This window comes from Erythrolamprus reginae, chromosome Z (genome assembly GCF_031021105.1).
Source record: "Erythrolamprus reginae isolate rEryReg1 chromosome Z, rEryReg1.hap1, whole genome shotgun sequence".
Taxonomy (NCBI): domain Eukaryota; kingdom Metazoa; phylum Chordata; class Lepidosauria; order Squamata; family Dipsadidae; genus Erythrolamprus; species Erythrolamprus reginae.
Genome location: NC_091963.1, coordinates 54,138,225 through 54,153,164, shown reverse-complemented (window position 1 = coordinate 54,153,164; position 14,940 = coordinate 54,138,225). Strand labels below are relative to the sequence as shown.

Genomic DNA, 14,940 nt, shown 5'->3' with positions numbered 1-14,940 from the left:
GGCTACCTCCGCCAGTTTGCTGTTGCCTGCTAAACTAACCAAAATTAGTTCCCCCTCTATTCCTTCATCTAGGTTGTTGATGAATATGTTGAAGAGCACTGGTTCCAGGACTGAACCCTGAGGTACCTCACAGCCTAACTCCTTCCATGTGGATTTGGAACCGTTGAGGACTACTTGTTGGGTGCGGTTGATCAGCCAACTGTTAATTCATCTACATGGGTTGTAGTCTGTCCCATTTTTTTCCAATTTGTAGAGTAGTAGGTTGTGGTCTACTTTATGAAAAGCTTTACTAAAGTTCAAGTATATTAAGTCTATTGCATTACGCTGGTCTTCTGATTTGGTTATGGTTTTTGAAAAATTATATAAGATTGGTTTGGCATTATTTATTTGTTTGTTTCTAGGTAGAGGCAGCGCTGTTTTTTATTATTTTTTCTAGTATTTTTCCAGGTGTAGATGTCATCCATTTCCCTTCCTAAAAGCTTTCTAGCTGCCTTCTTAAATTCAGGGATTATTAAATGAGGGTTATATTCTTCTTAACACCCATCAGGTAGCAGTCTGTAGGAACTCTTCTTCTCAAGCAGTTATTCTTTTAAAATTTGTGGAATTTCTCTCAAAGATCCACATTCAGTTCAGATATATCATTCTCTGGAGCACATTCACTTGACAAACCAAACCCTATTAGGTAATTATAGTGAAGAAATCTTGCAAAGGACCTCTGCTCTGTTACTTGCAGATATTAATCATGTTCAACCAAATACTTCATGTGTGGTAGAGTCAAATGTGGAATGCCATTGACATTAAAAAGAACCATTGGGAAATCAGCACACAATCTTTCCTTCCCAAAGAATTTCATTCTATAATATTTTAAAAATTGTAAAATTTATATTATTGAAATAAATAAGAACAAAATATGGAGATTTATTTTGCAGAGTCCTGAAAAATAAGTATATACACTGATTTTGAATGTGTTGTGGAACAGTTGCATATTTAAATAAACTGAGGAATTACTACTAAATCATAGTCAGATTTGATTAGCTTTTTTAGTACAGGCATTTTGTTCAGGATTTCTGAATTTTAGTTTTATTTATTTTGAGAGATTTAGATTGAGAAAATCAGAAAGAAGTTGCTTTGCTTACATAAGTTCAAATTTCAAATGTCAGCCATACAACTTGCCTAGCTGCTAGCAGAATGCTTCTGTTGAACATCTTTTGTTGCCCTGTGTTCTTCTCTGGTTTTCAAATATTCAGTTTTGCATTCTTCATAAAATGCTGGATCACTATAGCTTAAAAAGTAGGTAAAATATGTGCATTAATTTCTCCACTCAATTACATGGAAAATAGAGCAATAAAGAATAGTACTGGGAACCCTGTAACACCAGCAATCTAAAATATATGTTTTAGGGAAATTCAAATTATACCAGCATAATGTTTAAATGAAAGCCTATCTGCTCTGGCAAAAAATGTTGAAAAATAATTCTCTATGAGGGACACTAATTTTCAGAATGCTGTGCCTTCATTGTCTTCCTAAACACATAAACTATACATGGAATTATAAAAATGTACCCCTCACACCCAGGTCCTCTATTAGACAACCCGGAGTACTTTGCAAGTGTTTTTTGCACACACAAACATTTTCCCTGGTTCTGGAAGCCAAGTGGTTGTGTGAAAACATGAATGGGAAAACATAGCTACTATGCTGAACCTTTTGGAGGATGTGGATGTCACAATAAGTACTGGAAAAGGGCTTAATGTTGGGCCTTGTGAAATGTTTTGCAAAAAAAGAGAAATCATAGGCATGGGTGGACAATTTTGTCTATGAAAGTAAAAGCATAGAACTCAGCAGGTGCAAAATTCAGTAATGGAGGAATATAAACTTCCCCACAGGGAAGAGAAAGAATATAGGTAGTCCTCACTAATGGGGGGTCCAAAAACAGGCCCATTTTTTCCAAAAACGGCTTCAGAGTGTTTGAGAAGTCTGCAGACTGCTCCTTGGGGCTGGGGAGGGCAAACCCCCCCCCCCAATTTTTCACCTTCCAAACCCACCACATATTTTGTTTTTAGCATTCCTAGCCAAATCCTCTGCACACATCATTTTTGCGAAAAACAACTCTGTCTTTGGTGAAAATGGGACGTACGTGGAGGGTTTTGGGAGGTCAAAAATGGGTGTATTTGGTGTATAAGATGCACCAACATTTCCAGTCTCTTTTGGGGAGGAAAATATGTGTCTTATACTTTTATACCATACTATATAAAAGTACGGTAATTTGTTTTAGGTTATCTATTTGATTTTGTTTAACATTCCTTTGATGCTCAGTATTGTTGCAACAAGTCAAAATTTTAAAAAATACAGACACCATGCAAGTATCTTTCATATATCACAAACTTTCTGAGTAAATTTAACAATTCTACAGCTTTCAAATACACAGCAATACCCAAGTGATTCTGATTTTAGGATAATGAAGCCACCTCAACTCTTTGTCTCCCTAATGTGTTAGGCAGACAACTCCCATCATAGACCACCTTAACCCAATTGACTGTAGATACCAAGAGTTGGAGTTTAACATGACTGGGCAATGGCTGGGTTATAGATATTCCTCTTCAAAATGTCCATAATGAATAGTTGTATTCTTTTATGAAGATTTTGCTACACTGATGACAACAAAAGAACAAATGGGAGAAATGAACTGACAGCAAATAAATAACAGTGCTAGTTATCTCGTATTCTGATGTTATAGATTTTCACAACTTAATGCCTTCTCATATTTTTCAGCCAGCTAAACTGATGGCCAATACACTGTTAATTGAAGCAAGGTTTGTATCATGCCATTAAAAAACAGCAATGGATGCTTTGAAAGGTGGACACTTTCCATTCAGTGCCTTTATACTTACTAGCCAATGAGACATTCTTTCAGAAGTTTGTTTTCCTTTCGGCATTTTACCACCATAAGAAAACCTGAGTCTTTGCAACATTTGGTAAAGTCTGAAAAAAAAAACAGATGCAAGGGGTTATGCTTCATCAAACAAACAGATTCATATAGCCTCATAAGGATGATCCTTATTATTCTGATTGGTGCTTAAATTATTTATTCACAGTATGAGGAAGAACATTACCTTCCTACTACTTACTATTACATTATAATGTATTATCATACATTAAAGAATGTATGATAATGTGTGCTAAGAATTTTTGTTGCACTATATAGAGGAATCAATGGAAAATATTATTAAGAGCTTTAAATTTACATTGTGTTATATATCAAATGATTTTTTATAAAATAATGCATCATTGTTACATGATGTCAGAGAAATTATCCAGAAGGCATAAAGGCATTTCAAATGTATGCTCAAAATGTGAACAATGTCCATCATGTTTGGATGTAAAAAAACTTTAAAAATGGATTCAATTATATGTATTGATATAGAGCAGTGGTGGCGAATCTTTTTCCCCTCAGGTGCCAAAAGCATGTGTGTTGCGAGTGCCCACACTCACAATTCAGTGCCTGGGGATAGTGAAAATGGTCTCCCTCACTCCCCTCACCATAGGCCCTCTGGAGGCCTTAAGCAGTCCATTTCTCAACCTCTGGTGGGTCCGGTAGACCCTCCTCTATCCCTCCAGAGACTCTCTGCAAGCAAAAAATGCCCTCCCAGAGCCTTCGGCAAGTTGAAAATCAGCTGGCCGGCATGCACATACACATTGGAGCTGAGCTAGGGTAATGGCTTGTGTGCCAGTAGATATGGCTCCATTAACTTACCTGAATGGTCTTCTTGATGCGCTGCGTGGAGAGTCCAACATGGATCATACTTCAGTCTGATTGGTAGGGACTGAATTTAAATTTAAATAATTAGTTAATGCCCCCTAGCTCCTCAGAAGGTTAATTGTAAACGAAGGCATAGTGAAAATCAACAAAGAACTTTATTAAGAAGAAGAACAAGCAACACAATGAAACTGCGACTCTGGGCCAAATAGCCCAGGTGGGTTTGGGCTCTCCATGCAGCGCATTGAGAAGACTGTTCAGATAAGTCAACGATAGTTCTCCAATGTGCTGCTAAGGAGAATCCAACATGGGATATACCCAAACTAATGAGACAGGGAGGGAGAAGGCTGGATCGAGGAAGCAGGAGAAGCACAAATGCACTGTAGAACTCATCTACCAAAGGCAGCCTCTGCTAATGCAAATGCATCCAGCCAATAATATCTGATGAATGTTGATGGTGAAGACCTTGTCGCAGCATGGCAGATATCTTCAACCGAAGACTGCGTTGCCAATGCCACTGAGGTGGCCATACTTCACGTGGAATGAGCTGTGATCCCAGGTGGAAGTGGATGAGATTGTGATTGGTATGCCTCTGCTATGCAGGCTCATATCTGGCTACTGAGGATCTGTGGCAACACCTTTTTCCCTTTGGTTGCAGGGAGAAAGGAAATGAACAAGGCTTCAGTCTTCCGGAAGGACTGTGTCTGGCGTACATAAAATTAAAGTGGCCTATGGAAGTCCAATTTGTGCCATTTGGAGTTCATATGGGTGCAAAGCCCTGCCACAAAGATCTGGGAGAACTATCTCCTGTGCTATTGGAATAAGGTATTGACCTTCGGCAGAAAAGCCAGATCGAGTCTTAAGACAACTCTGTCCTGATTGAAATGGCAGAGGGCTTGTCTGATGGAGAATGCTGATAACTCGGACACCCTTCTGGCTGATGTAATGGAGACAAGAAATGCCATCTTAATGGAAACTGCAAAGAGACAGATTGAAGAGGTCCAAACGATGGGGCGGTAAGAGCCTGAAGGATTAGAGGCAGGTCCCAAGTGGGATATCGGTGGATGTCTTGTGGGCGCAGGTTGGCAGCTCCACATAGGAAGTCTCGGACCCATGGATGATGATACAGAGATGTGAGATTTTCCAAATGTATAACTGTAGAAAGGGCCATGAATGGCACCAAAGAGTATTAGGCGCAAGCCATTTGTCAAACCCAGCTTGAAGAAAGGCCAATATTTATTCAAGGGAAGGTTGTAAAGGGTCAAAGTGATGATGGGAGCAGAAGTTGAAGGAAACCAAAACCAGGTGGCACCATAAACCCTGGTGATGGAGGCCTGTCGTGCCACCTGGATGGTGGCTATGACATCTGGCAATGATTGTGACATCTGGCAATGATTGGAGCACTTAAAGTGCCAGACATTGAGGTCCCAACACTGGGGATCCGGATGTAGGACGGTCTCCTGGCTGAGAGATACCCAATCATCCGGAATGTGCCATGGCTTTGAGATGGAAAGGTCCAAAGATCCAAAACCCACGAAGGCCATGGCCAATGCAATGCCACTAACAGCAGTTCTGCCCTTTCCTTGAGAATCTTTCCCATCACTCTGGGGATAAGGGGAATTGGAGGGAAGGCACACAGTGGGCTCCTCGGCCAATGGGTGCGCACTGCATTGATGCCCTTTGCTCACGGGGATGGAAAGTGGGAGAAAAAGCAGGAAAGCTGGGTGTTGAGATGGGTAGCGAAGGGATGCACCCAGGGAGTCCCATGCACTTCAGGTAGATGCGTAAAGCGTGCCTAACCTCTAAGGTGTGCCACTTCCGTTCCAGTGGCTGGGAGCAGAAGGAGGGAAGGGAGAGTTCCTGGGACTTGTGGAAACATGAATTGATCCTAGGGAGAAAGGAAGGGTCAAGGCATAGGACAACTTTGTCAGATAGGAAAAGGCAGAGATCTTTGCACATTGATAGAGCAGCCAATTCAGAAATCCTTCTGGTTGAGGTGATGGCCAGCAGAAAAGCCACCTTCTGGGTAAGGTGACGGGTGGAAGATTCCCGGAGAGGCTCATGTGGAGGTTTAGTCAGAGTCCAGTAGCTTGGTTAGATTCCATGTTGGGAAATGGTGGGCGACTGGTGTACTACGTAGGGAGGCACCCCTCAAGAGTCGTTTGATCAGGGGATGCTGAGACAAAGGAGAGGGGTCTGCACAAGCCAGGATTGATGACAAGGCTGCTATCTGGCGTTTGAGAGTATTGGAAGCCCACCCTTTCTCAAATCCCTCACTTAGGAACCCCAGCATCTGGCCTACCGTTAGGTCCATAGGGGAGCAATGTGTTCCCTTGCATCACTTGCAGAAGGTACACCGGGTGGAAATGTAGATGCGCTGGGTGGACGGTCATCTGCTGCTGAGGATCAGGTCAATCGCTCCAGAAGGCACCTGGCGGTTGACTAGGGTGAGCCGCTCAAGCGCCAGGCCATCAGTTTCATCCAGAGGGGGTCTGGATGGGAGATCGAGTCCTCACTCAGTGAGTTGGGTGACACTGGAAGGCTCCAAAGAGGAGAGACAGATAGAGTCACAAGGTCTGCAAATCAGACCCTGCATGGAGCCACCAGGACCAGTTCTGTGCCATCCTCCAACAGCTTGCGGATCACCTTGGGGATTAGGACAAGAGGAGGGAAGGCATACAGGAGCCCCTCTGGCCATGGGGAGTGAAGAGCATCCATGCCCTCTGCCCCCCAACAGCGGAACCTGGTAAGGAATCGAGGCAGCTGAGTGTTCTGGCTGGTGGCAAAGAGGTCCATGTGAGGCCACCCGAAACACCCACAGATCTGTCGGAAGATGCTGGGGTGCAGCCTTACTTCGCCTGATCTATGGTGGAGCGACTTAGCCAATCCGCTATGGTGTTGTCCTCTCCCGCTTCTCGGACTTTTGGCTAAGATCAAATGTAGTATCTGATCTTAAATGGATTTTTGGAACTGGTAGATGGAATAAGGACCCTACCAACATCCAGGCCATAATTTCTGCAGCTGTTTCCAGAGCATATCTCAGTGCATGCAGATCATGAGGGGTACTCAAGTCCCTGCTACCATCTCTCCAGTGGTACAACCTAACCCTCCAGGGATATTAGCAGGTCAGGCCCAGACTCAAATTGGCCAACCACTGCCTCAGACGGCCTATCCATCTGAGCTTCGTAACCCCTCAGAGGAGGACGAAAGGGGGGGCGGATATAGAGTTATCCAACAACGAGGACATTTCTCCTGAACCCCCAGCCACTGTGGGTCTCTTTCATCTTGCCTTATTTCGCTCCTTATTGTTTAAGGCCAGAAATGCAGCCAATATTGCTAATGCAGCCCCTTCTGCCATTCCTGGGTCAGACATCACTAGTTCAAATTCATCAGTCAATCAATTAATCCAGGTCAGGTTAATAAATAATGTCCTCTATAGATCTTTCTTAAAGTCTGCTGTATTATTAATTACGAGAATAATTATTAATTATGAGAACTAAACGATAAATTTTAATTTTAATTGGAATTTATTAAATATATTATTAAATACATGGAGAAAATAAACAAATATAGAATGGGTGATAGGCATAGTTCCCTCTAAGCTGAGCAGTGAGCAATCACTCACTTAAAAATCATCATCAACTCAGAGTTTTCCAAACCTGCCCAGAAGCCGAGAGGGAAGGAGAGAGAGAAGAAGAGAGGAAGAGAGAGAAACAGATAGAAAAAAGAGAGGAAGGAAAAGAAAAAGAATGGGAATAAGGAAGAGAGAAAGAAAATCAAAATCTAGTTTGAAACTAGCTCAACTATTTAAATGGCATTTTGATATTGATAGAGTTGCCCTGTTATAGACACACAGTACAGTATTTTATTTTGAAATTCTCTGAGGCAAAACAGGGTGGGTTTTTTGTTTCTTTGTTTCTTTCTTTGTTTATTATTTCTGTGCCGCCCAGTCCCGAAGGGACTGCCGCTCAAACACTATACTTTTCCGCCCACCCCCCAAAAAAATTAGAGGGAACACTGGTGATAGGATTGGGAAATTTGGATGGGAAATTAATAAGAACTATGTGTTATATGTAACAATGTCCAATCAATATGTGTTTTGGTTTTTTTAAAAATTATTTTAAAATTATTTTTATGGGTAAACAATGTAAAAATGGAATGGTAGAATAAGGAAGTGAAAATTGAAAATGGTCATGATTATTCTGGATGATTAATATTCTTATTATTTTTAATATTAGCAGGAGAGAAGTGAGAAATTTTGAGAAGGAATTTCATACGTGAGAAGGTTTAACTATAAGATAAGATAGCTGATAAGATAGGTAAAGTTTATAAGAATAATGTATTTGGATGAATTATGATATAATGGGATAATAGGATTATTAAAATTCTGTTATCAAAATTGTTGTACATACTCCTGGTCAGTTGGAGGATGATGAAGAGCTTGAAGACTCTGATACAGATAGTGTTTATGAATTAGTGGTGGGCCCTGGGTTACAGGTATTAGAACAGGTGGGAGGCCAGCCACAGGATGTTGCTATGAGTCCAGAATCTAGTGAGGAAGAGACAGACATTCGCTGGGTTAATCCTCAATTCAGGAGGGTCCAAAAACGCAAGGAACAGGTGTTAGGAAAAATATATTAAGGGGAGGAATGGGTTAAATACTGGAGTGATGTATTAGTTACGTCAGGAGGCCAGTGGGGAAAAAAGGCGGAGTTTCAATGTTGTTCTAAGATGAAACGTGTTTCAGTTTGGCTCAGGAGCGAGTAAGTTTATTCTGTGTTATATTGCAGTCATTCCTGCTGTTTTTGAATCATGCTGTAAATACATGAATTTCAGGAGACGGGAGGAGGCATGCAGGAATGTATGTGGAATGTAATTAAGAGAGATAACGGGAGAAAGGAATGTGCCAGTCTGTATGGTATTTTTGAATACGGAAGCAAAGAGAATAAAAAATGGAGTTTCTTTGTTTATGAAATACTGCATTCAGTAAGCATTATTTTTAATAACTGAAGTTCTAACAGAAACCAGAACAGAAATAAGAAATAATGATGATTATAATGGATGACTTATTTTTTTCTCTAAGAAAGTTTATTAATACAAAATTTAGTTTAGGTTTAACGATAAGATAAGCAATTTTCATGAGAATTGTGTACATGGATGAATAGAATTATGAAAGTTAAAAATGATAATCGTAATGGATGATTTTTATCTTTTTTTTCTTTCTTTTAAGAAAGTTTATTAATGATGACATGTAATATTGATTCTAGAAATTTTACAACTACAAAATTTAAGATTTTGGATCTTGGATTGTAATACTGTATGTAGTTTATGGCTTTCTGTAAATTGTTGTTAAGGATACATGGAGAAGGTTGAAGCACTACAGCCTAAATGATTAGATTTGACTAGAAAAGAAGCAATTTAAAAATTGTATTACTTAATAGCAATTAAAAATACACATAAGAAATTTGAGTAATTATTCTTGTCCGGATGTCATTTGCATTGGGTGCAGCATTGTATGGATCATGAATACCATAGTTAAAAAAAGTAATTATTGTAATGTATTTCAAGATTGATGGCATGTTAATTTGCATATGTGATTGGAGTGAAAAATTAAAAAAATCTTGCCTGGAAAACAAATACCAAGGGCACTGCTAATGCCAAACTGAAGCCTGGTGCATTTAAAAGCTCCCTAGTGGGTAATTATAGTCTGAGCTAAGACAATCGGCTTGTCTACCGAGAGCTGCTGGTAAGCTTTTTTTTAATTTAACTTTTATTGAAATACATAAATCAACACAATACACAACACAATACAAAGACATTAAAAAAAGTTGGATGAAAGTGGGGCTAATCCTAATAGCGGTTCAAACTACCGTGTTTCCCCGATAGTAAGGCAGTGTCTTACTATCTTTTTACCCCCCAAAGCCCCACTGTGTCTTACTTTGGGGGTATGTCTTATATTGTCCTGGGCACCGGGGCCGGCTCGTCTTCGGGCTTTGGCCCGGGCGAGGTCTCTTCTCCTCCGGGCGGGCGGCGTTAGGCGTCCACCCACCCCCAGCCCCGAATTCAGGGCGCGCGAAGGAGAAGCCGGCTCTCAAACCGAAGGACGGCGCTGGTCCCAGCTAAGCCTTCTGCACCTGACTCGGCGAGGCGAGAGGGAAGAAGGAGAAGCGCAAGTGGATGCGGAGCGCCCGGGAGGCATTTATCCGCCCGGGAGGCATTTATCCGTCCTTCGCTTTGACGGCGCTGGTCCGAAGCGAGCCGAGCGGGCGGACCAGCGCCGTCAAAGCGAAGGATGGATAAATGCCTCCCGGGCGGATAAATGCCTCCCGGGCGCTCCGCATCCACTTGCGCTTCTCCTTCTTCCCTCTCGCCTCGCCGAGTCAGGCGCAGAAGGCTTAGCGGGGACCAGCGCCGTCCTTCGCTTTGCCAAGCCGGGGAAGAGGCGGTGGCGCCGCGGCAAGGCGAAGGACGGCGCTGGTCCGAAGCGAGCCAAGCGGAGGGGAGCGCTGTCCTTCGCCTCGCTGCCACCGCCTCTTCCCCGGCTTGGCAAAGCGAAGGACGGCGCTGGTCCCCGCTAAGCCTTCTGCGCCTTCTGCGCCTGCGGTTGGGGGCATTGCCCGGGCCCTTCCGGTAGCGGCTGGGAAATAAGCAACAGAGCAGCCCGCCCAGTCCCGAAATGATCCCGTCGCTGCCGCCTGCAGAACCTCTACCGCCGTCCAACCTCGGGGAAGGAGGAGGCGGGCTCCCTCTCCCCTCCCTCCGCCTCCCTCCACTGTGCTCGCAACTGGCTGCCCTCCCGTCGGCAGCCGGGTTAACGAGAGGCTGGGCTGTCAGCCTCTGGGAAACCCGGCGTGCCCGAAGGGGGTCTGCACCTCGGAGGCATATGCAGAGCGCAGGTGGCTGAGGGAGGCGAGGCGAGGCGAAGCGAATTCAGGGCGCGCGAAGGAGAAGCCGGCTCTCAAACCGATCGGATTACCTTCCGCGCCTTAACATTTATTTATTTTTTCCCCACCTGAGCGGATGCACCGGCACTCGCGAATCCGGTCTGCTCAAAAGCAATTTGGATCGGGAGATAGGAGCCTAAAAATACTCTTCTTTTTTTTTCTTTTTCTTTTGAAATACTGGGTTGTACAGACCCAACCTATATAGCCGAGCAGACGAATCCACTGCTGAATTAGCATTCGGCATCAAAACCTTTCTCCTTCTTCCCTCTCGCCTCGCCGAGTCAGGCGCAGAAGGCTTAGCGGGGACCAGCACCGTCCTTCGCTTTGCCAAGCCGGGGAAGAGGCGGTGGCGAAGGACGGCGCTGGTCATCGGGCTCCCCCCCCCCCGCAATACCCCCGTGTTTCCCCGAAAGTAAGACATATGTCTTACTTTCGGGGTATGGCTTATATTAGCCAACCCCCCTGAAACCCCCCATATGTCTTACAATCGGGGGGGTCTTACTATCGGGGAAACACGGTATGTTAATATTCTATTACAACTCATATTCGATAGGTCATATACACCAGTTCTGTTGACAATAAAAATCCTAAATCATATAAGTGTTCTTCTATGTCAATTTTGTTTTTACAATATATTCGATTACCAGGCAATAACTTTGTTAACGGAATATTAATCCAATGTACATTGGTTACTTAATCGGATTCTTATTCTGAATTCCCAGCATTAATTTATCCGTCTCAGCACAGGTGGTGATTTTTTCTATAATCTCTTCTTCATGGGGTACCCTTTCATTTTTCCAGTGCTGAGAGTTTATTAACCTAGCTGCCATTGTTATATGGATATATAACTATGTATGATGTTTCTCTAATTTTTGGTGAAGTATTCCCAGCAAACAACCTTCCAGAGTTTTATTTATTTTAATGCTTAAAATTCCTCTCAACCAGCTTATTATCTTTTCCCAATAAGATTTTGTTTTTTCACATTTCCACCAAAGGTGAAAGTAAGAGCAAATTTCTCCTTTACATTTCCAACAATTTGGTGTAAGTTTTTTGTCAATTCTAGCTAATTGAATAGGGGTTATGTGCCATTTATAGTACATTTTGAACCAGTTTTCTTTGTACGCTGTAACTAATGTCAATTGTAAATTTCTCTCCCATGATTGTTGCCATATATCAAATTCTATATTATAATAAAAATTTTGTTCCCATTTTTTCATGTTGGCCTTTATTTTATGATTTCCCTTATCTTGAATTAATAGGTAGCGATATAATTTCTGAATTGATTTTTCCTGTGGTCCTAAAAGTAGTTTATCTAATCAATTCCTAATTCTCTTTTGTCCTTGTCTTATTTTGATTTGATCTTTAAATATTCCCACACTCTAATTTAATTCCTTCATTCTCTAATTCTGTTCTTGTCTTCATATTCCTGTCTTCCTTAATCATATGTTTATATGTAATGATTTTACCATTTCCTGAAATTGGGATGAATAAAGGCTTCTGAGGGTGAGAACCAATTTGGAATATCTCTATATTCCTGTCTTTTAATTTTTTGCCAGACTTTTAACAGAGATTTTCTAATAAAATGATTTGTGAAATATCTGTGAGTTTTAGCTTTCCCTTCCCATAGAAATGAATGCCATCCGGAGTGCAAATCATGGCCTTCTACATTTAGTAACCTCGTGTTATCAAGTTGAATCCAATATTTAATCCAGGTTAGAATAGATGCATTATAATATTCTTTCCAATCAGGTAGGCTAATACAGTGGTACCTCATGATACGAACCCCTCGTCTTATGAACAACCCGAGATACGAACCTGGAGTTCAGAAAATTTTTGCCTCTTCTTACGAACTTTTTTCTTCTTACGAACCCGCTGCGGCTGCCGCTGAGAAGCCCCGTTGCCCGACTGTCGCTTTTTGAAACAGCTGGGGGGCTTCCCAGCGTCCTCCTGAATCCGAACGCTGTTCTGTCTGGGTGCCCCCAGACTTCAACACTAACTGGAAAAAGCAGCCAGACACGCTGGTAAAAGCAAAAGCACTTTATAGTTTGAAAAATAAACACAGAGAAAAACCTGTTCTTCCCAACAGGCAGGCTATGAGACTTCATAGCAGCGTCCTGATGGCCAGACAATACAGCAGACTTCTTGCTGGCACACCCACCACTGTAGAGAATAAGACCCACACCTTTTCCCCCCAAGGTTTCAGTATTCAAAGTCACAAACCAGAATTCCAAGACGCCAAAGATCACAGCCAGGTCCCAGGACTCCCAAAGATAATACTCCACAAGCCAGGAAGGGTGGGTCTGCCTTTTCAGCCTTTCCAGAGAGCACCACACCCAAACCCAGCTGTTGCCTCTTTAGTGCTGAAAGTACCTGGCTAATTGTCCCCTTCGTTGTGTTGCTCTTCTCTGCCGGAGATCGATTATTGCTTGTGCATTTTCATCTAAGGAATCCAGGCTGCTTGCTGGGGAGAGCTCCCTCTCGGGGGACTCTGGTTGTCCTCCCTCTCCCTCAGCCTGAGATTCCTCCTCCCCGTCTGCCTGAACCTCCTGTTCCTCATCCTCCCCCTCTGAGCAGGAAGCCGGCAGAGGATCAGCCATTCCCTGAGGGGCCTCAGACGGAATCACAACAAACTCCAAACCCAAACTTCCGGTTTCGGTGTTTGGGAGGCCGTTGAGAAGCCCCTCCGGCTGTTTTAAAAGGTGACAGCCGGGTGGCGGGGCTTCCCAGCAGCCTCCTGAACCCAAACACCAAACCTGAACATCTGGGTTCGGCGTTCGGGAGGCCTCCGAGAAGCTCCCCAGCTGTTTTAAAAGATGACAGCCAGGCAGCGGGGCTTCTCGGCGGCCTCCCGAACGCCGAACCCAGAAGTTCGGCAAAAGGTCAGGTTCGGGAGGCTGCTGAGAAGCCCCGCAGGCTGGCTGTCGGCTTTTAAAACAGCCGGGGGGCTTCCCAGCGTCCTCCTGAACCCGAACGCCAAACCCGAACTTCGGGAGGCCGCCGAGAAGCCCCGCCGCCTAGCTGTCACCTTTTAAAACAGCCGGGGGGCTTCTTGGCGGCCTCCCGAATGCCGAACCCGGAAGTTCGGGTTTGGCGTTTGGCGTTCGGGAGGCCGCCGAGAAGCCCTCCGGCTGTTTCAAAAGGTGACAGCCGGGCGGCGGCGTTTTTTTGTGGGTTTTTTTTGTTGTTGCACGGAGTAATTGACTTTACATTGTTTCCTATGGGAAACAATGTTTCGTCTTACGAACTTTTCGTCTTACGAACCTCCCCCGGGAACCAATTAGGTTCGTAAGACGAGGTATTACTGTACCACCTTCTTCTTTTAACATTTGTAAATATTTAATCCAAATTCTAGGTTTTTTATTCTGCAAATGAATTTGCTAACTAATCTATTCAAATTGGTAAAGTAATCTTGCTTAAGTTTTATAGGAATAGTTTGAAATAAGAAAAGAATTTTAGGTAATACATTCATTTTAATTATTGCTATCCTTCCCATAAAGGATAGTTGAACTTTCCTCCAATTGTCCAATTTTTTTTAAATTTTTTCGGTCAGTTTATCATAATTGTCAGATTTGAGTGTTGCACATTTTGCTGTTAGGGTAATCCCTAGATATTTAGCTTAGTTGTCAATTTGTCTTTTTGGTCATTTCTCATATTCTTAATTATAATTTTAGTTTTTTGTTTATTAACCCTGCTAAGTTTTCAAATTTTTCAAGTGTGTCTAATAATATTGGACCTGATTCAATTGGATCTTCGAGAATGAAAACAAGATCATCTGTGAAGGCCTGTAGTTTATATGTCTCTTTAAATTTTTAAACTTTAGACTTTCCTTCTTCTAGAACTGCATTGAACAATTCTAACAAGATTTCTTCTATGTCTTTCAACATTTCTTTATAGAGCTCACTGGGTATGCCCCAGTGGGCATTCTTGCTGGTACCAGCAAGGAAGATCTGCAAACTTTAGCTAGATGTCCTTGTTTGCCACAATGGCGGCAGGTTACATTTCTACAATGACAATCAGTTCTATTGTGTCCCTCCCGGCAACTAAAACAAATTTGTTGAGATGAGTGGTCGATTTTGGAGGGCTTCCTCATTGTTTGGAGTTTGCAGATATAATGTTCATCATCTGGAAGGATGTCAGGATCTGAGTCCTCATGGTGAATAGATTGAGGTCTGGTTTGAATAGGTACAGGTCTGGCTTTCTGCATTTCTAAGGCAGTCTTCTTAGAAAACTCAGAAGCTCTTG

At 42.8% G+C, this 14,940-nt stretch overlaps 1 protein-coding gene and 1 pseudogene across 4 annotated transcripts in view; one reads left to right on the top strand and one right to left on the bottom strand.

The window, feature by feature from the left end:
• The window catches only part of CMC1 (C-X9-C motif containing 1), a 151,294-nt gene that overhangs the window by 3,461 nt on the left and 132,893 nt on the right, over positions 1–14,940 (bottom strand). For 2 of the 4 annotated variants that reach the window (XR_011556819.1, XM_070727297.1), the window contains exons 3-4: positions 2,889–2,979; positions 1,137–1,282 (exon numbers count right to left, since the gene is read on the bottom strand). Coding sequence is in view for 2 of the 4 variants with exons in the window: in XM_070727297.1 (XP_070583398.1) it covers positions 1,174–1,282; positions 2,889–2,979 (200 nt within the window). In the remaining 2 variants the exon portion in view is untranslated. The remainder of the gene's footprint in view (positions 1–1,136; positions 1,283–2,888; positions 2,980–14,940) is intronic. The other 2 variants (XR_011556818.1, XM_070727298.1) reach the window with 1 other exon arrangement.
• Positions 6,662–6,813, top strand: LOC139155017 (U2 spliceosomal RNA; annotated as a pseudogene).